The sequence below is a fragment of the Juglans microcarpa x Juglans regia genome, chromosome 7D (assembly GCF_004785595.1).
Source record: "Juglans microcarpa x Juglans regia isolate MS1-56 chromosome 7D, Jm3101_v1.0, whole genome shotgun sequence".
NCBI lineage: Eukaryota > Viridiplantae > Streptophyta > Magnoliopsida > Fagales > Juglandaceae > Juglans > Juglans microcarpa x Juglans regia.
The window spans coordinates 11,988,463-12,008,812 of NC_054606.1; the positions used below are offsets into that span (position 1 = coordinate 11,988,463).

The 20,350-nt window shown below is 34.7% G+C and overlaps 2 protein-coding genes across 5 annotated transcripts; both read left to right on the forward strand.

Moving 5' to 3' along the window:
- Positions 1 to 1,241: 1,241 nt before the first annotated feature.
- LOC121239967 (proteasome subunit beta type-4) lies at positions 1,242 to 10,650 on the forward strand. Of its 3 annotated transcripts, none has more exons than XM_041137382.1 (6): positions 1,242 to 1,439; positions 1,632 to 1,708; positions 2,581 to 2,710; positions 2,892 to 3,051; positions 3,147 to 3,365; positions 3,404 to 3,445. In XM_041137382.1, the coding sequence occupies exons 1-6, from the start codon at positions 1,375 to 1,377 to the stop codon at positions 3,428 to 3,430; spliced, it is 678 nt and encodes a 225-aa protein (XP_040993316.1). In that variant the 5' UTR covers positions 1,242 to 1,374; the 3' UTR covers positions 3,431 to 3,445. The 3 variants fall into 3 exon arrangements, with proteins under 3 accessions (XP_040993316.1, XP_040993317.1, XP_040993315.1); XM_041137383.1 differs by lacking the exon at positions 3,404 to 3,445 and adding an exon at positions 10,325 to 10,500 and having other exon boundaries at positions 1,244 to 1,439; positions 3,147 to 3,332; XM_041137381.1 differs by lacking the exon at positions 3,404 to 3,445 and adding an exon at positions 10,344 to 10,650 and having other exon boundaries at positions 1,248 to 1,439; positions 3,147 to 3,332.
- A 6,546-nt stretch (positions 10,651 to 17,196) lies between these two features.
- On the forward strand, positions 17,197 to 19,547 carry LOC121239969 (F-box/kelch-repeat protein At5g60570). Of its 2 annotated transcripts, XM_041137385.1 has the most exons (3): positions 17,197 to 17,389; positions 17,664 to 17,804; positions 17,893 to 19,547. In XM_041137385.1, the coding sequence occupies exon 3, from the start codon at positions 18,146 to 18,148 to the stop codon at positions 19,238 to 19,240; it is 1,095 nt and encodes a 364-aa protein (XP_040993319.1). In that variant the 5' UTR covers positions 17,197 to 17,389; positions 17,664 to 17,804; positions 17,893 to 18,145; the 3' UTR covers positions 19,241 to 19,547. The 2 variants fall into 2 exon arrangements, with proteins under 2 accessions (XP_040993319.1, XP_040993318.1); XM_041137384.1 differs by having other exon boundaries at positions 17,664 to 19,547.
- Positions 19,548 to 20,350: the final 803 nt, after the last annotated feature.

The window sequence follows — 20,350 nt, forward strand, 5'->3', positions numbered from 1 at the left end:
TTGAATTCTGGACCAATCAGTCTTGGTCCCAAAATATGTGGACCAATGAAATTCGTTCCGGTCGTGGGATTTATAAATTTTGGACCGGACCAAACCCTTATATATATTTTGAAATCATTTTTAATAATTTTATATAGTAATTATATAAGTTAATGATGTAATTTTCATCTAATTATTATTATTATTGATCATATAAAATATAAAATAATATATGTTATTAATTAATAATAAATCATAAATCATGTGATAATTTATGTAATTATATGTAAATAATTAATACATCATACATTCATACATACTTTACTATTTACACTTAATGAAGTAATTATTTTTTAAATACCTAAGTTGTAAGCAAGCATGAATAATCTATATACAATGAAATTATTTGATATTCATTAATCATATATAAAATATATGACATTATTAACAATTATGCATACTAAAGAATAAAGTCTAAGTCAATAAGTAGTAACTATCAACAGCATTAATTTAATCGCAGTTAAATATTTTTTTAATGAGTTAGTTACATAATCCACATTAATAATTCACTTAATTTTAAGTTTAGTAATTTAAATATATTTTCTATTAATTTATTTGCAAAAAAAAAAAAAAAAACAAAATAGCAAAATAATTAGGCTAGATCGATTGGACCGGACCGGACTGGCCACCAATCCGGTTCAATCCCTATGAGTGTTCAGCTCAATTCAGTCCAGGAAAATGATGGATCAAAAATTTCAGTCAATCACCCTCTCAAATCGGACCGGACTGATTTACACCCCTATGACTCATATAAGTATAAGAAGATTTTTGTTTTAGTGATTTCGACTTTTGTTGAATGAAGTGTCTATGTCACAATAGAAAATGTTGTTGTTGAAGGATGTAATTTTGTTGCAAATCACGAAACTATAGAGACACGTTACCATGCCACTACATACTTGACTGGTACTTTTTTGTTGAATGGAAGTCAAAACCTTAAAACCAGAACAACAAGTGGTATCTAATACGAAACTTGCATTGCATAATAGAAAAAAAAAATAAAAATCTGAAATTAAAGAAATTGAATGGATTACTAAGACATAGGGATTGATTTTGTATGGACTTAAATAGAGCCCACGCCAGCAATGAAGGCCGCGGGCTTCACTTTTAAGAGACCCAAAGCTGCTTTATTCTCATTAGGCCCCCCAGACCCCCGTATTTCTTGCCAAACAAGTCAGTCTCGGATCCCCAATTTTATATGTAAACTCGCTTACTCTCGTCTCTCTCACTGTATCTTCATCCGTCTCCCCCATTTTCCAACCCGAAAACTCTCAAACTTGGCTCAGAAGTTAGATCTCTCTCACTGAGTGCCCTTATTTGTTATTTACGCAGCTGACGATGGATTCAAACCAAGCCAAGCAGCATAACCTATTGGGCTCTGAATCCGCCTCGGAAAGAACTCTGTATGCCCTCTTTCTCTGTTTCATAGATGTATCTATTGGTTCATATGGATTTAAGGTTAGGATTGTTTTGGTTTTTTCAGTCTCTAGAAGTCTTGATTGCTTTGAATGGCTACTAGGTTAAAGTGTAAATCTACGTGCAAATATTACAATGCAGACCGAATTATTTATTTAATTATTTTTGGATTGGTTTAGGTACCCATATGTTACTGGCTCGTCCGTTGTTGCTATCAAATACAAAGATGGAATTCTTATGGCGGCTGATATGGGAGGTTGCTAAACTCATCGTCCTTAATTAGAATTTTAATTTAATTTCGTTAAAATTAATGTTGTCTTCATCATGAACCATCGAATTTGCTGCTTTTAAAACAATCGCTTATTAACTGACAATATGGGTTATTTCTAACATATGTATATGTATATGCATATGCATATATTTATGTGTATGTATGTGTATGTGCCCGCTCTCGTTCTCTGGTGGATATATGTAGCTATATATATATATGTGCGTGTGTGCGTGTGTGTAGATACGTCTTTAGATTTCTGAAAAACTTTACTGAGTCCAGTTACTTGTCTCCCTCTTGGAACTGTAAAACTGCGCTCGAGATATTTAAGATGATATTCAGTTATGCTAATACTAGTTTTTATTTTTTGGATTAGAGTAAGGTATCCAGAAGGGCATGATTATGAATACCGATTCAGTAGTAAAAGATTTTCCTCCTTTTTAGTTGCATATGATTTATGTTGTTGAATGCCGATTCATTATTATAAATTATACAAAACCATATTAACACGCTACATGCTCCCTTTACCTATAAAAACAAAATGCATGCTCCCGTCATCTTCCATGAAGCCTCTTATTATCGTCTTTTTAGCTCCACAACTAAGTTGAATCCCTTTTTTGGAACCACTTTGGAAGGAATTGTTTTGGTATGTCACTTACCACCTATATATCAAGGCTTACTACTACTCTTTTTTGTTAATATGTGATGGAAAACTTATTTATGAATATATTTTTTTCTTGGGGATATCTTGTATACTTTATGTGTACCAGGGTTTAACCCTCGTTAGTTATTAATAAAATCTTATCTTACTTATATAAAATAAAAAGAATACATTTGTTTCTTGGTGGATTAATTGGCAGGCTCCTATGGATCTACCCTGCGATACAAGAGTGTGGAGCGATTGAAGCCTATAGGAAAACATTCTATTCTTGGTGCAAGTGGGGAAATAAGTGATTTTCAGGAGATTTTACGTTCTCTCGATGAGCTTATGTAAGTGCTGGTTGTTTTGGGAGAGATGGAGGAGCTGGAACTTTGCACCTAATTTACATTTGTTTTTGTTTTTATGTTGATGTCATGGGGCAAGGAACTTGGTTTATGGGTCCCCTTGGAGGGGGTTTGTATTTCTTTCTCCTGGCTAAGGGATTGTGAATTTTGTGCGTGGTGTTTGCAGCCTGTATGACAACATGTGGGATGATGGTAATTCTCTGGGGCCTAAAGAGGTGCACAGCTATTTAACCCGTATGATGTATAATAGGAGGAACAAGTTTAATCCACTGTGGAACTCACTTATTCTTGGTGGAGTGAAAAATGGGCAGAAGTACCTTGGCATGGTAATCCTAATTTGCCATTTTGTTTGATGCTTTGTTGCTAACTATCTGCATCTACAAATATTTCTCTGCAATTATTACTGTAATTTTTGGTTCAGGTTAGCATGATAGGTGTAAATTTTGAGGATAATCATGTAGCAACTGGGTTTGGGAATCATCTTGCCCGGCCTATTCTTCGTGATGAGTGGCACGAGAACTTGAGTTTTGAAGATGGTGTCAAGTTACTGGAGAAATGTATGCGTGTACTGCTATATCGTGACCGGTCTGCTGTCAACAAGCTTCAGGTTTGTTGTTTCCTTACATCATTTATCATGATTTCCTTTTCACCTAGTGAGTATATGGATTTCGTGTCCAAGTTTCCAATAACTCTCATAATTTTTAAGACCCTCAGACAAATAAGTAAATGTTTTACAATTATATTAGTGGAAAACATTTAATTTTTGATCTAATTGTTGGACCAAATTCTGCAACTACTCTTGATGTTTGTATTCTCTAAATCTTATTTTGTATGCGTTTTCTTAAAAAAAAAAAATCCATCCTTATTAAAATGCTAAGCAAGAATTTGAATGTTACTTTTTTTTTTTCCTTCTTGTTAAAACTGCCTCTAAGATTGTCATTCTACCAAAATCCTTCTTGTATTTTTAATATCAATGAGGATTCAACGCTTAATAATATAACACCATTGTTTGGTTTTGTAGATTGTGAGATTGTTGTTTGAATTTTTGTACTCCATCTTTCCCAATTGAAATATCTTACTTCCCTTTTGAGATATCCTAAAACACGTCGACTTTTTAGAAGTGAGTTCTTTATTTTCTCAATTTTCTATATTACCTGTTTGCTTTTTTAAACCAATCAAAATTCTTATTAAAAGGTTGTACCACCTCTGATATAAAGCAAATGACATTTTGAAAAACGATTGTATTTTAATTTTGTTATTAATAGGCATTTTTTTTTTTTTTTGGTAGAGGGTTTATTTTTCATTCTTATACCGTATCTGATTTTCATGTATAATTTTGAAATGAGGTATTTTTAAAGTTCAGTTGAATTTTGTTTTGTGTTTTTAAAGAATTAGAGGAATTTGTGAAATTCTGCTTCAAATATATGAATGAACTCACCTCTCTCATTCTCCCTCTCCCTCTTTTTTGGTTTCTCCATCATAATAGTTCTAATTCTTTTTGAGAAGTCGTAACAGTTCTAATCTCACTGTCTTTTCTGTATGCATTCCCCGATTCAATTGCTAATGTGGGCATCAGCATTATAAACATGGTTTCTAAAGCACTGGTTAAGGCTTAGAAAAAAAAAGCACTTATGAACGAATTTTAGCAGGCTTGACTCACCATGGGTGTCCTTTAGAATTTTATCCTTGCAAATCTGATAATTAACAACAAACTTAAAAAGAATAGGTTTGCTTAGATGAATCTTTACTGACTGGCTTTTCCAACCAATGAGGAAAAGCCAATATTCTAGCAACATTATTTAAAAGTAAAAAGTTAGAAGATTACGAGATTTTGGGACTTCTAGTTTTAGGCCTCGTTTGCATTCAAAACCTACCTCAACTCATCTCATCTCATAATTACAACTTTCTCAACTTCCCATACAAAATATAATAAACAATTCAAAATTTTCAAATCTCAAAACAACTTTCCCAAATTTCCACACAAAATATAAGAAATAATTCAATTTTTATTCTACTATTCACAAATTATCTCAACTCATCTCTAAATCCAAACCACTCCTTATTCTTTATTTTTTTTCTCTCTCCTCTGTACTTGTTCGGGTTCCAAAAGTTTATAATAATTGGTCAAGATTCATTTTTCTTACTATCCAAGCTTGTGGAATATACTCACTTTCATCATCTTTTTTTTTTTAATCGGTAAACAAAATTTTATTAAGCATAAAATAGAAAAATGCACGAGTTTACGAGACATATACAAGAGTGTCGCCTATGCATGATAGTTTAACGATACAAGGAAGTCATGAAAAGACATGCCATTAAAATCAATTACAATTGACCAATGGAGTATTAAAAAATAAAATTCTAAGCTCATCCATTGACCACTCTCAATTTTCAAAGTTTCTTGCATTCCTCTGCTTCCAAATATACGACCATAGACAAATTGAGACCATCTTCCACACTGTTGCAATCTGAAAAGTTGCCCTGGATTGCCTGCCAAGAAGCTAGGAGGTCGATTACCATTTTCGGCATCACCCAAGCTAAGCCCATCGAAGCAAAGAAGTCATTCCACAAGGTTGTAGCAATCTCACAATGACTATGATGAGGCGTTTCCGTAGGTTGTCTATTATGGGGATCTTCCCTAGGTAAGTCGTCCGTAAAAAAAAGAAAATGCTTTTCGGGGGGGTGCTTTTGTCTTCCAAATACTCTTCCATGGGAATGGATTTGTATTATGCGTGGTCATGGCTAGATAGTAGGAGGAGATCATGAACTTCCCTTTCTTAGAAGGGCGTCAAAAGATCTTGTATTCAGCCCCCTTGTCATACGAGTAGAGTACACTAGATCATAAAACTCCAAAAAAGCAGCAACTTCCCAATCTTGTGCATTTATGAAGAATGTAATGTTCCATTGGGGGAGTACCATTAGATAGGATTAAGAGGTCCGCAATTAAGGCTTATTTCATTCTTGCCATGCCATAGATTCTGGATGAGCTTCCTTGAGTGCCCTATCACCACACCATACATCATGTGAAAATTTAATTTAATTTTAGGCCCATCACCCACCTCAAAATGGATATTTTGTGAATGTATCCCATCCTCTTATGTATTTCCAATGTCCAACCCCATATGACCCACTTACCTCATTCAAACACTATCCTCCCCATGGTTCACCATTCTTCGACTCTATGACGGCTCTCCATGATGCTCCCCGTTCATTGTGGTATATATCTACATAGCCATTTGCCAAGCAAAGTTTTGTTAAAAAATTGCAAGTTCCAAATACCCAATCCACCTTCCGAGGTAGGGTAACATAACGTGGCCCATTTAACCAAGTGGAATTTAAAGTCATCGTTTATTCTCACCCACCCCCCCCCCCCCCCCCCCCCCCCCACCCCCCCCCCAAAAAAAAAAAAAAAAAATCTTAGAAGTTTCTCCATGTGATAAGCCACCTTGGTGGGAAGCAGAAATAGTGATATAAAGTAGGTTGGCAAGTTGGAGAGTGCATTTTTTATGAAAGTGACCTTACCACTTCTAGAGAGATACATCTTCCAACTAGCCAATTTTCACTACATTTTTCCAAGTATATCATCCCAAATTGATTTCGATTTGAATGGGGCACCTAAAGGAAGGCCCAAATATTTCATCGGCAGCTAAGATATGCAAAATGTAAGTGATGCTCTCCACATTTGGAACATCCCCCATTGAGACTACTTTTGATTTAGCTAAGTTCACCTTCAACCCCGAAGTAGCTTCAAAGCATAAACGGAGTGCTCTCAAAGCTCAAATTTGATTATGGCTGGCCCCACCAAAGATTAGGGTATCACAGGCAAATAAAAGATAGATATGTGAGGTGAGCCATAATTTGCCTCCACCACTAAGAATCCGGATAAGAACCCGCCCTCCACGACACTTGAAATCATCTTGCTAAAAGCTTCCATTACAAAAACAAAGAGAAGCGGAGATAAATGATCACCTTGTCTCAAGCCTCGTGAGCTTTTATAAAAACCCTTTGGTGTGCTATTCACAAAGAGAGAAAAACAAACAGTAGAGATACACCGTTTGATCCAAGAGCACCATTTCGATTCAAAGCCACATCTCTCGAGCATGTAAAGCAAAATTCTCCAGTTGACTCGGTCATATAGGCCTTCTCCATATATAGCATATACAAGAGCTCTGACACTCCCTGCTTGAGTCTTACTACGTAAGCATTAGCAATAATCACCGAATCAAGAATTTGCCTACCTCGGACAAAGGCTTTTTGAGGCTTTAATGTTAACTTCTCAACCACTATATTCAATCTATTCGCCAAAACTTTCAAAAGGATTTTGTAAATTCTGCTCACCAAGCTAATGGGGCGATATTTTTTTACCTCTACAACGCCATTCTTTTTGGAATGAGAGCAATAAACGTTGCATTGAGACTCTTTGCAAACCTACCCTTTTCATGAAATTCATGAAAGACCCGCATTATGTCTTCATGTTCTTCTCTCAACAAGTTTGGAAAAAAGCCATTGAAAATCCATCTGGACCTGGAGCTTTGTCACCCGCCATGCTTCTTAACATTTTTCTGATTTTTATTTCTTCAAAAGGCCTCTCAAGTTGTCATACTTCTTGCGAGTCAAGAGCGTCAAAGTGAAGCCCATCTAGTCTTGGTCTGGAAGAAGCCGCTACATCAACCATCAACTTCTCTATGGCATTGTTCCTCCTCCTATGCGAATTAGCCAACTGGTGGAAAAACTTGGTGCATTTATCCCCTTCCTTCAACCAAAGTGCTCTCGACATTTGTCTCCAATATATTTATTCCAATAGAGAGACCCTTTCAAGGTCTGTAGTCGCTTGAATTTTTCGAGCCCTCTTCGTTTAAGATAATGCCGTCTCCTCCTCTACTCCCTCCAATCCTTTGAAGAGGGCTCGAAAAATTCAAGCGACTACAGACCTTGCTCATTCCGAGCCCTCTTTGGTTGTTACATCAACCAAACGCTTGCTCATTCCAAGCCTTCAAATCTTTCTTTAGAGACTTCAATTTACTTGACATGATGTAACTTGGAGTGCCATGAAATTGATAAGAAGACCACCATTGCTAGACTCTATCAAGGAACCCATCTAATTTCAACTACCTGTTTTCAAACTTGAAGTACCTTGGGTCACCGTGGATACCTCCACAATCAAGAAGGATGGGAAAGTGATTTGAGCACAACCTAGGAAGTCTCTTTTGAATAAGTTCCGGGTTGGTCTTGGAGGAGAATTTTGGACCAGACCGACTTTTTTGCTACACCAAAAGTACAGACCGGATCAGATCGCTTTGGTTCGGTCCAATTGATCTTATTGGGGTGTTTCGGTCTGGTTCCTTTTTTTATTTTTTCAAGTTTTTGACAAAAAAATTTATATAAAATGAAAAAAATAATAATTAAGTGAATGATTTAATCTAAGTTGTCCAACTAAGTATATACTTAACTAATTAAGTGTTTTACTTAAGTAAAATAAATTAATAATGTTAATAGTATGTGTATTATCAATAATTAATAGTTAATACCGTGTGTTAAAAATCATAACCTTTAATACTTTATATAATCTAAGCATAAATAATTAGGTTAGAAGAAAATTATCTAATTACTTATTTTCAATTTATATAACTACTTATCATAGAAAAAATTATTTAAAAATTTATATAACAAATTCAGTCAGTCCAGGGTGAAAAAACCTCACCCCGAGACCAGACCGAGAACCGAATTTCCCTACTTTCTTGGACCAAGACCGATCGACTTCTTAATTGGTTCCGTCCGGACCAACCAAAACCGGTCAGTTTTTTCGGCCTGGACCCAAATTCTTATACCCCACTTAGGCAGAAGTGCTTTTCTTGCATAGAGATCCAACGCATATGGTAGGTACTTGAATGTAATCGAGCATGGAGATGGTGGGAGAAAGAGCCGTATCATCATCCCTGAAAAAGTGGAAGGCAAAGGATGGAGGAAGATGATTATGGAACTGCATAGGCTATGTGGCAGTGCAGGCAAAAATGAAGCAAAGGAATATGCAGGGGCAGAAATGTTCAAACGAAAACTGAGCAAGGACAAAGTAGGGGAGTGAATTCTAAAATGTATGCAGAAGCTGTTTCATGCTCAGTGCCAGTCACTTGTGGCGATGCCAGAAAAATCGTGGAGAAACCAAGAAGGGATGGGATGCATAACCAGAGTGTGAAGGGCAGTATAGGTATTTTGCGTCTGGAAAAAGTTACTGTTTGCGAGACTTGCAGAAGGAGGCCTGAGGCGCTGTCAGCCACAAGAGCTTACGCTAGAAGGGATGGTGACTCTCTGATCAAGGGGCACGATGAAGAAAGGACTCTGTACAACCTTAAAGAAGAATTGATAGACCTGAGAGAGAAGGTCAGCGGTTTAATACGTTGGGTAAACCAGGAAATGGGCCAAGATATGGGCCTGGGCTTGAGTTAGGCAAAAAAATTGAAGGAAGCTGCTGGCAAGAAATGGTCCCCGGGCTTGATTGTGGGCTTTGGTGGTACACAAAGCTCGTGGGCAGAGAAAGGGAAGATACAAGCCCATAGCTCTAAGGGCCATCCGACCCAGAACTGGCAGGTTAAAACTGCGGGCCACTCGAGCTTTGAAGTTGGGTCTTCTTCTGGTGCTGCCAATAAGTCATTGGAGCCAACGTTACTCTGGCCAGGGACTACCCAGAAATCACTGACGGAAGAAGGGAAGCTGGTGGTGAGTGTCCTGGCCGACGAACTGGTGCCACTGGTGCTGGTGACAAAAACTTATGATGCCATATCTGTTTTTGTACCAGAAAATGTCGCCCGGGAGCTCCGAATGGAGGAGAATACCATGGTATCACCCCAGAATGCGTCTTCTCTGAAAATAGGAGATGTATTGAGCCCTGGAAAGGATCTAACAGAGGGTGGGGCTTCTGAAGTGGGTAATATGGAGGAAAGGGAAATACCAGACAAAGCCATGGTCATGTACGAGTTGGATGGGATGCTTCAGTCCCATCATCTATCCATGCATTGTACAAGGATGGCTGACAATATGTACAAATTGGATGCTTCAGTTCCCAGATTTGGTATTTGATATCTTTCTGCACCGTTGCACATTTCTACACTCCATCTAGAGTGGTTTTGGTGCTTAAGGTTAATGGTGTTTATTTAGGGGTTCTTATTAGGGAAAGACAGCCAATCTAATCTGCATCTTATGGCCAAGTGTTCAATGGAATTGATTATGGACACGATCTACCAACTACCTTTTTTTCACACGTTTTCTGGTAGGAAAATGATTAACTTACACTATTTTACAATTCTATATTAAATGGAGGGTAATCATGTTAAATTGAAATTCATTTTTAATGAAGTTCCACGGCTGCATTGGTTAATTGAAAATGGTTGTAAAAGAATTGCAGGTGTATCATTACCAAATTTTGGCCAATGAAACTTTAGCTCGAATGGCACTTGCACTTGATATGAATGTGGTTATGGCTTCTAGATCCAGTACATTTGTTTAACTTTCTTACCAATAAAAAAAAAAAAATTACAACAGAAAAAAAAAAAGATTTTTACATTGTAATTTAACTTGATGGCATTCTTTAATTATTACTAATAGACCTGAATTGGAATTGCAGATTGCGAAGATCACAGAAGAAGGTGTAACTATCTCTCAGCCATATGCATTGAAGACATTCTGGGGATTTGCTGCATTCGAGAACCCAACCGTCGGTGCAGAGGGATCTTGGTAGATGCTCCCTTGCCATGTAGAGAGCTGGTTGGCTTTCTCGTTTATCCAAACTTTGCTTGGGTTATTTGTAATTGCTGAACTTAAAGTTGAAGATCATAGCCTGGACTTTCTTGTCATTAGTAGACCATCGTTAAATTTGACAAATGCCTGGTTTTGATTATGTTTAGTCCCAGATTTTCACAAGAGTTTGAGCTGAGCTGGATGCCCCCTAATGTGTTCGTATCTTTGAATATTTTTATGCCTTATCGTCCTCACTTTACGGTACCATATTCGTGGTTCAAAACTGTTGATAGGCTTGTGCTTTTTTGATATTCTGAATTTTGAGGAAATGGCATCCTCCGCATCTCTCAAAAATATTATGGCAAAAATCAGGAAAAATTCTATTCATCTATCACGGTACACACTTTTTTTTTTTTTTTTACCTCTTCCTGTTACCAAATTTGTAGTCTATGAATGATTAGTAGAAAAATTCGATTAGTTTAAGAAGAATAAAACTAAAAAGAATTTTAAAAAACTAAAAAAAAATTAAAAAAAAATGTGTGCTATGTGGAGTGTGAAGATAATGAGTAACAAAGCTCTAAAATCAGAATTACATGTGCTTGTCAAGTCATGGTATGTGTTGCACCAAGGAATTGATAACTTTCAATATGTAATTTGTCATTTTTGTCATTTTATTTAAATACACATATTTACACATCAATATATATGTATTTAAATAGAATGATAAAAATGATAAATTACATATTGGTGTGGTGTAGGTGATGATAAGTAGAATTTTTTAGTTTCAACAGTTGTTTCACGTTTATTAGAATAGTGTTCGAGTTATTTAGGCTTGGTATGTTTTTATAAATTATCTCATCTAATCATTACAATTTTTTCAAACTTTTAAATAAAATATAAAAAAGTAATTCAACTCTTTCAAATTTTAAAATACAAATAATATTAAAAAAAATATTTTAATAATATGTTATTTAACTTTCATCTTATCTCATTTCTTCGGGATCCAAGTGGTGCCTTGTATTTTTCACTTCAAAGTTGTAACGCCATACCGTATGCTTCGTTGTCATCAATAGCATGATTGCTAAAACTAGCAAATGCCTGGCTGGATGTCCGTTGGGTTAAGTCCTACAGCTCAGTATCAGGGCGCATTATTTTGCTGCATTTTGGCGATCGAGTATATTAACGGGGAAAAAAAACAAGCAAATAAGCACTGGAATAAACCTATAAGATAAAATGCATCAAAATCCCACTTTAGGAAGACGCAAATCATGGATAAAATCCTGATCTGACCAACAAAAAAAAACTGATCAAGCATTGAATTAGTATCCTGATCCAAACACCACCTCCAGGCATATTCCATGATCTTTGAACCCATCCATCCATCCATCCGTCTATGAAAAATGAATTCAGATCAATCGCATGGTGATTGTCTGATTGAATCCCCTACGCTACCCTCCATTGCCAGCATCTGTTTTTTTCTCTTTTCTTTTTATTTATTAAAACTTTGTCCGTTCCCAACCAAAAAGGGTCGAAGAAGACAAAACAAATCTGTCAAAAATCTGCATTTTCTGGGGCAGAATTAGGTCAGAAGCCATTCGTTGTTGAAAGCAATATGAACCAGCTTATTCCTTTGCAACTTGTTTAAGAGGATAAAGCAACTACTGCCTACCGACATGGTAATTAGCATCATGTATCATTATCCTTAGCCGCCGCAGAATTGCATGCTTACTTTTAATCCTTTTACTTTCAGCCTCCATTTTGTTTGGCCATATTAACACGTCTCTCTCTCTCCCGGCAGTAGCGTAACGCAGGTGAATAAGTCCAAACTGCATGGAATAAAAAGCAACGCGCGCATTTTGGTTACAAAGATGATCATCATGAATTTCCGTATGCAGAATGACAAACTTTACATGATACTTTTAATGCATTACTCGCAGCCAGCCAGCCAGCCAGCCATGATCTTACTTACCCTGATCCTCCACCTACTGCTATAATTTGCAGCTAGGATCGCAAATATACGCTGATCAATCTGTCTTATTATTCATTTGAATTCATTATATATTCACGTGTGAACCCCATGCTGGCCCCCCTTAAATCATTTCCTTGTTCATATTTAGTCATTATTTCATCCCAAACTCTCTTTACTTTCGGTTTGAAATCCAATATTAATAAGGTCAACATCTTACCATATTCTTCTATGCTGCATGCATTGCAGTACAGTACTACTGTTGCTCTCATTTGATCTGTTCATGTTTGGAGGAGATGGAATTCAAAAGTTCAAACTTTTTCTGCGAAAATGATCGGAGCTCTTGCCAATGAGGAAATTTAATAATATGGTGTAGTTGTGGTACACAAGAAAAGGGACCACCTGGGCGGGCACTGGTTATATAGCAAGAGGCTGTTTGTTCTTGCCCTAGCTTTCTCTCTCTCTCTCTCTATCTGCAGCGCCCATGCTTCTTGTGTCAGATCCCTTGTGAATCCAACCCATCCCACTTGGATTTCCTGACAGTCTCACACCATCTGATCACTCTCCTCTTACCATTTAAAACTTTCAGTACAATTTCATTTATTTGGGTGTGATCATAATAATTATATATATATATATCGTTTCCTAATTTGTAAGAAATCACTCTCCCAAAATAGGACAGAATTGCTATATTTTCTTTTCTTTTGGGTCAAGAAAGAGAATGAGTATGAGGAAGATTATAATTTACAAAGAGAAATGATTTTGTAGTTATAAACTTATAGGATATGTAAATTTCGTATACTCTTTTTATAAAAATAGATAAATATGAAATGCACATGATTTTTTTAAATAATAATTTTTTTTTTTTTAAAATATATACAATTTTTAAATTGTATCAAACATTTATAAAAAGGTACGAGGCAGCTTGTTCAAGTTGAAAAGTGGCACATTGGAGGAGGCTGTTTAAATTGTTCTTCACATAGTCCTATACTACTGGCATGCATGGAATAAATAAAAGTATAAGATTCCTTCCCATCTTTTCATGTTAATGTTGCTATCTGATCCTTTCACTATGCATGAGAGCACAGAACATTGTGCCAAAAAGATTATTATTTTCTTTTGGGGAATTAGTGAAGTGAATTTAAGAATGAAATATTTAATCTTTATTTATTTATTTATTTATTTTTATCTATCTTAATCAATGAAATATTAATCTGTTTATATTTAGTGGCTGTCACTTTTTTACACTATAATATTGTTTCCAATTTATTATATGCAAATTAATGTACTTTTGGGGAATTATAAAAGTATGAGATGCACCCACAACTATGCAAAAACATCACCGCATTCAAAGTGGCGGATATTAATTATGTCATAAAGTCATGTCATGCATGTGAAGCTTTCAATGAAAAATAAATAAATTATAGATTGTAATAAATTATATTTTTCTGTCTTTTTTTGGTTTTTGAGGTACTTAGGCACCCCGTTAATAACATTTATTATGGACCTGTTAATCATATCTCCCAAACAAGCACGTGTTTGCTTAGCATTAACAGCTCCTTTGTTTTCAGAAATGAGATGAGATGAGATTAAAGTTAAAAAATTAAATAAAATATTATTAGAATATATTTTTTAATATTATTTTTGTTTTAAAATTTGAAAAAATTGAATTATTTATTTTATTTTGTGTGGGGATTTGGAAAAGTTGTAATGATGAAGTGAAATGAGATGAGATGAGATATTTTTTGAAAACAAACGAGGCCCAGTATAAAAATAGTTTCATCTCATTATTATAATTTTTTTCAAATTTTTATACAAAATATAATAAACAATTTAACTTTTTTAAATCCTAAAACAATAATAATAATACTAAATAATATTCTAATAATATTTTATTTAATTTTTAAATTTTATTTAAAATTATTTCATCTCATTTCACTATCCAAACAATACTGATGAGAACCCATTAATGAGTATTTATATAGAAAAGTTTTATTTTATCATTTCTGTACATTATACAGTACATTTATTTTTTATTTTTTTCTCTTATTAAATCATGTATGGTGTATCAAAGATGAGTAAAAAAATTTAATTAGTTTTAAAAAAATAAAACTAAACAAAATTTTTAAAACATAAAAATAATAAAAATAAATATGAAATGTGATATATGAAAATGATGAATAACAAAATTTATTTACATAATCGATTTAATTATTTTACCTTTCTTTTCAGTTTATAGCATTAGGACGCGTGGATCCTAATGTCCAATCCGAAGAGCCATAATTAGGAAAACTCTTAGTCATGTGGGTTTGATGACACTTTCCGACCATATAAAAGGTGGAATTAATATTTAATAATTAATGCTACTTTTTTTCATCACAATTATTATTATTATTTTCCTTTTTCTACTTTACTCCCAAGTGCTCTTACTCCTAAATGTTTTGGTTTGATATATAGGAACAGTTGTACATTTGTTTTGTGTATGAATGTACTATCAGTTATATGTATTATTAGATACAGTTTTAAGATAAGATAGGCAAATTCAATAAACTCACTATTTTAAAATAGAGTGAGATTTATTATTGAAAAAATAACTTTTTTATATGAATTATAAATTTATCTATTTTTTTTTTAAAAAATACCTAAATTTACACGCTTTATAATTGCAAATATCATTTATATATATATATATATATGGCCCACCTAATGATCTAGTCCACGTGGCTCTTCCACTAATAAGCTCTGTAATATTCGAAGAACAGTGAAGTTAAAGTTGAAATGCACATAATTATTGGTAGAAGCATATATGAGCCGGGGAATAAATTCTAGGCCTAGAAAGTTGTTGTGCTTTTGAGCTCATTTTTTACATATATACACTTCAAATGATGTGATTGCATTCAAATAATGCAATATTAAACCAAATGCAAAGATAACTTAATTAGTCTTATTAAATTCATAAAATTATTTTTTATTAATTTAATATTGTATATAAACACATGAGATTATTTAGAAAGACATATAAAATAGAGGAATAAATATTATTATTTAATATTGTAGAGACTCCGGAAATTAAGTGGATAATTAATATATTATAAATTAAATAGAGGAATAAATTATATATGGGAAAAGATCAACACTACTTAAGATTTGTTGGAGTTTTTTAAAAATATGTATACATGTTTGTTGGGCTTACAAATTATAAGAATATTTGTGTTTTGCATTAATATAAAAACTCTTAAAATTTACATATTATATATATATATATATATTCTTGCAATATTAAAAATTTATATTTTATATTATTTATTAAAATTTAACCATCAAGATTATGACAAATCAAAAAGCTATAAATTATACTCATTATTTAACTGTCAGAATAAGATGAGAACATGGAATATTATTTGTCAATTTCTTATATAATTAATAATTTATTCCATCGATTTGATCCAGTACTTAAGTGTCTTCTTCTATTACTTGACACATGGCTTATTTGTAAACCGATTGTTAGCTATAGCATAGCACATATACATACATACATACATACATACATACATATATATATATATATATATATATATATATATATATACTGAAAAATGATGTGTGTTTATATTTTTCATATATATATATTGATTAGAAATGTACACTTTAAAGGTTATAATTGATGGAATCTAAGGAATTAAAGACAAACGTTACTTAGAAGTGTTGATAAGTCACTGCTGATGTTCTCCTTCGATACATTTATAAAATAAAGCTTGTGTAGCTATTTTAAGTCGTGCCTTCATCCGAAATAGTAGGGGTGTACATGAACCGATAGGACTGACCATCACTGATGGGATCCGGCTGCCAGAGTCAGGAATAACCGAAACCGGTAAAGAACCTGTTAGTCAGCAGTAGAAAATAGAAGAAAGCAGGATCAGTCAGTTTGGATCTGGTCTGAACCAGTTTCAAATCGTTGAACTGACCAATATATATTTGAAATAAAACGACGCTATTTCATTTAAGTTTAAACCAAATGATGTCGTTTCACTTTTTCACGTCATCTTCAACCTCTCTTCCCCTTCTTCTCTAGAGGCTCTCTCTCTCTCTCTCTCTCTCTCTCTCATAGAACCAAGTTCATGCTCCGTTGCTGACTGAGAATCGATTGAGAAACTGTCGGGAACGGTTCGACCAATATTCCTCCTACCCATCGGCCGGTCCGGTCAGTCTTCCTCTCAAAAATTGCCATATCAATCGATTTTCACTCCTACAAAATAGTGATAGAGATTGTGGGTTTTAACCGTAGGAAAAATCCATTGTTCATAAAAATAAAATAGAGAGATTAAAGTTGAGAACTTAATTGCAATTGATAAAAAAAAATAATATTTATAATTTTAGGGTGTACAAGTCTCACACTCATTTTGAAAAAAGTGGATAAATTTGATACCTACAAAAAAAATTAACTTTTTAATAATAGATCTCATTTTTATAAAAAAAAATGTTTGAGATTTACATATTTTAAAACTATATTACACCCGATAAAATGGTGAGTTTTTAGAATCATTTATAAAACTTTTAAAAAATAAAGTGGTGTGCTAATCCAAAAGCTAGATATACTAAAACTAATAATAATAATAATAATAATAATAATAATAATAATAAGAAGAAGATGGAGGAGGGGGAGGATAAGGCATAGCATATGATATTATGACTTAAATTATGGATAGACACATAAATAGACACAAAAGTAGGGCCATTACCGCAAAAATCCCCAATATATTTCAGTTTTATAACCCACCCAACTTTTCAACAAACACCATCCCTCTCTCCCTCTCTCTCACTGTATTCCATTTCCAAGTTACCTCAGACCGCTCTCTCCTTTTTCTCTACTTTGCCAGGCTCCGCCGATATGTTTGGCGGAAATAAATTTCCCGTGAAATATAAGGGGAACCGAGTCCTGAGATCCGACCCGGATTCCACACTTTCCGGTATGGACATCCTTTGTTTAACGTTCGTTTATCTCTACTGAACATGTTATTTGGATCCGAACAGTCATGCAATTTGGATCCGAATCACGATATTATTTTTCAATCTGGATCCAACCGCACCTGTCTAATAGTAATGGAGTAACATATTTGCTCATTTCACTGTTCAACTTCAACCAAATGCTTTTGTTTTTTGTTATTTTTAGTTAGCAACTGAATGCTTTTGTTATGTTTTTGAATTAAATTGTGTTAATTTATACTTTTTCATGAATTTCAGGTAACTCCGTTTGGATTGCGGGAAATCAGCCAAGAATATATTCCTTAAAAGCAATATAACTCGGCGGTGTCACCAGAAGTCTGAATCTTATACAGACGATGCGTGTGTTTCCATAATCGATTCACTTGAGCTGAAATTGCGGTAAATGTGAAAATACTTTTCCATCAAAGTTGCATCAATGGAATTTTCTTTTTTCTGAGTATACTTTATTTGTTATATTGATGGAAAGAATAAACACATGGAGACCGATTGCGTGCAAAGCTCGGTTTTTGTTTTCGGAGTACTGGGACAAGATTTAGAAACTGCGGTATAGAAGAAGTTTTTGGGAACCGTTTGCCAAGATTTAATTTTGTTTGAGAAAGTTGCTTGCTTTTGTTGGGGGGTATAGTGGAGATTTGTTTATAATATAACAAACAAAGCTTGCTAGGATTATTTCTGTGGAGGAAGCGGAGGGGAGGAGGGAGGTGACTGCTATTTCGGACATGAGTTCATGGGGAGGAGTGAATGATGGTCGACCCCGATTTGGACCAAGTGATTTGCTTCTCCCGGGCCTTGTTGACGATGTCGCATTGAATTGCCTTGCTCTGGCAAGTAGATCGGACTACACATCCTTATCTTGTATTAATACAAAGTTTAATGGTATAATTAAAAGTGGGTGTTTATATGGGTTGAGAAAGCAGATGGGGATTGTGGAGCATTGGGTATATTTAGTTTGTGATCTAAGAGGGTGGGAAGTGTTTGATCCTGTGAGAAAGAAATGGATGACGTTGCCTAGAATGCCTTGCGATGAGTGTTTCAACCATGCCGATAAGGAGTCCTTGGCTGTGGGTAGTGAATTGTTGGTTTTTGGTCGTGAGTTCTTGGATTTTGCTATTTGGAAGTATAGTTTGATTTGTCACAGCTGGGTCAAGTGCCAAGGGATGAACCGCCCTCGCTGTTTGTTCGGGTCTAGTAGCCTTGGTTCAATTTCTGTTGTTGCAGGAGGGAGTGATAAACACGGCAATGTTTTGCAATCTGCTGAATTATATGACTGTTCATCTGGTACATGGGAAATGTTACCCAGTATGCACACACCACGTAGATTGTGCTCTGGTTTTTTTATGGATGGTAAATTCTACGTAATTGGTGGGATGTTAAATCCCGCTGTTCCATTGACCTGTGGGGAGGAGTATGATCTTCAGACAAAGAAATGGAGGAAAATCGAGGATATGTATCCATTTGCCAATGGGGCTACTCAGGCTCCTCCTCTTGTGGCAGTTGTGGATAACCAGTTGTATGCAATCGAGCATTTGACCAACATGGTGAAGAAGTACGACAAATTGAAGAAGACCTGGGATGTTTTGGGAAGGCTTCCGGTGAGGGCTGATTTAGCAAATGGCTGGGGCCTTGCTTTCAAGGCCTGTGGAGAGGAGCTTCTGGTTGTGGGCGGCCAAAGAGGCCCAGAGGGTGAAGGAATTGTGCTGAACTCTTGGTGTCCAAAATCAGGGGTCAATAATGGAACCTTGGACTGGAAGGTTCTGGGTGTGAAGGAGCATGTTGGTGTGTTTGTGTACAACTGTGCTGTTATGGGTTGTTGAAGATGTCTTGGATTGACTGAAAGGGAAGTACCATATCTGCGATTCAATCAGGCTTTTCAGGGTGCTTCTATGTGCATTTATCATATTGACTAGAATTAATTGTCATCAAGATAGGTTTAAAATTAGGTTTCTTTTCTTAACATGCCTGTATTCTGACAGGTTTCTGCTTTTACATTTCTGCATTTTATTTTCTTTTGGGAGGCACTAAGTAGAGTCACTTTGTGATCTTTGTTTGCTGTCCTAACTTTCAAAGTTCATCCACAGCCAACTTATTTATACCAATAAATTGAGAAGCCTTTTTACAGAATTATCTGATGTTCAATGTTTGGTGCTTGCTCTTGTATGCATCATGTTCTTTTCAATTTTACTGCAAGTTTTTTCACCAAGAGAATGAAAATGAGTATATCTTGCCTATGTTAGAAACATAATCATACTTCTGAACTTTGTTTCTAGCATTTATTAACTTTTGCTTCAATTGTTTTCTATTTTTGGTTGTCAGGTTGTCTAATTTGTTTATAATATTTTAAACTTTCATCTAAAACCAAAAATCTTTGCGAAGTTGTGGGGCATCGCTCTGAAAAATCTTTACCTTATATGTTGTAATTCAGAATTCTAGATATTTACCTTTTGTTCAGTACTTCAAGAATTCAACGGGTGTGGTGAATTTGGCTGAAATGTTGAAGTTTATAAATACCAGCTTATGGGGGTACAATTGCTTGAGTTTTCAGCTCAGTTGAGGTTTTCTCTAGTTTGATGTGTTCTACAATTGTGGACAGGATGTGTTTCCAATGAGGTGGTAGGATGTGAATATATTGCTTCCTTCTCATTTTACTTCAGGGCATGATTAGTGTAAAAAAAAAAAAGAGGCATTCTATACATCAGCCTACAGTTGCAGCACATCCACATAATGTTTTTTTTTTTTTTTTAGCCTCAACACACGGTGTGCTGCTGATGCTTATATTTTTACAAAAAAAAATTTGGGAAACGGGTGAACCGAATGAAGGTTCTCAACAGGTCTAGTCCGGACCGGTACATATATATTATTTTTAATTTTTTATATTATATTATAATATATATTATATGTTAAATTGTTAATTAATATAATATGAA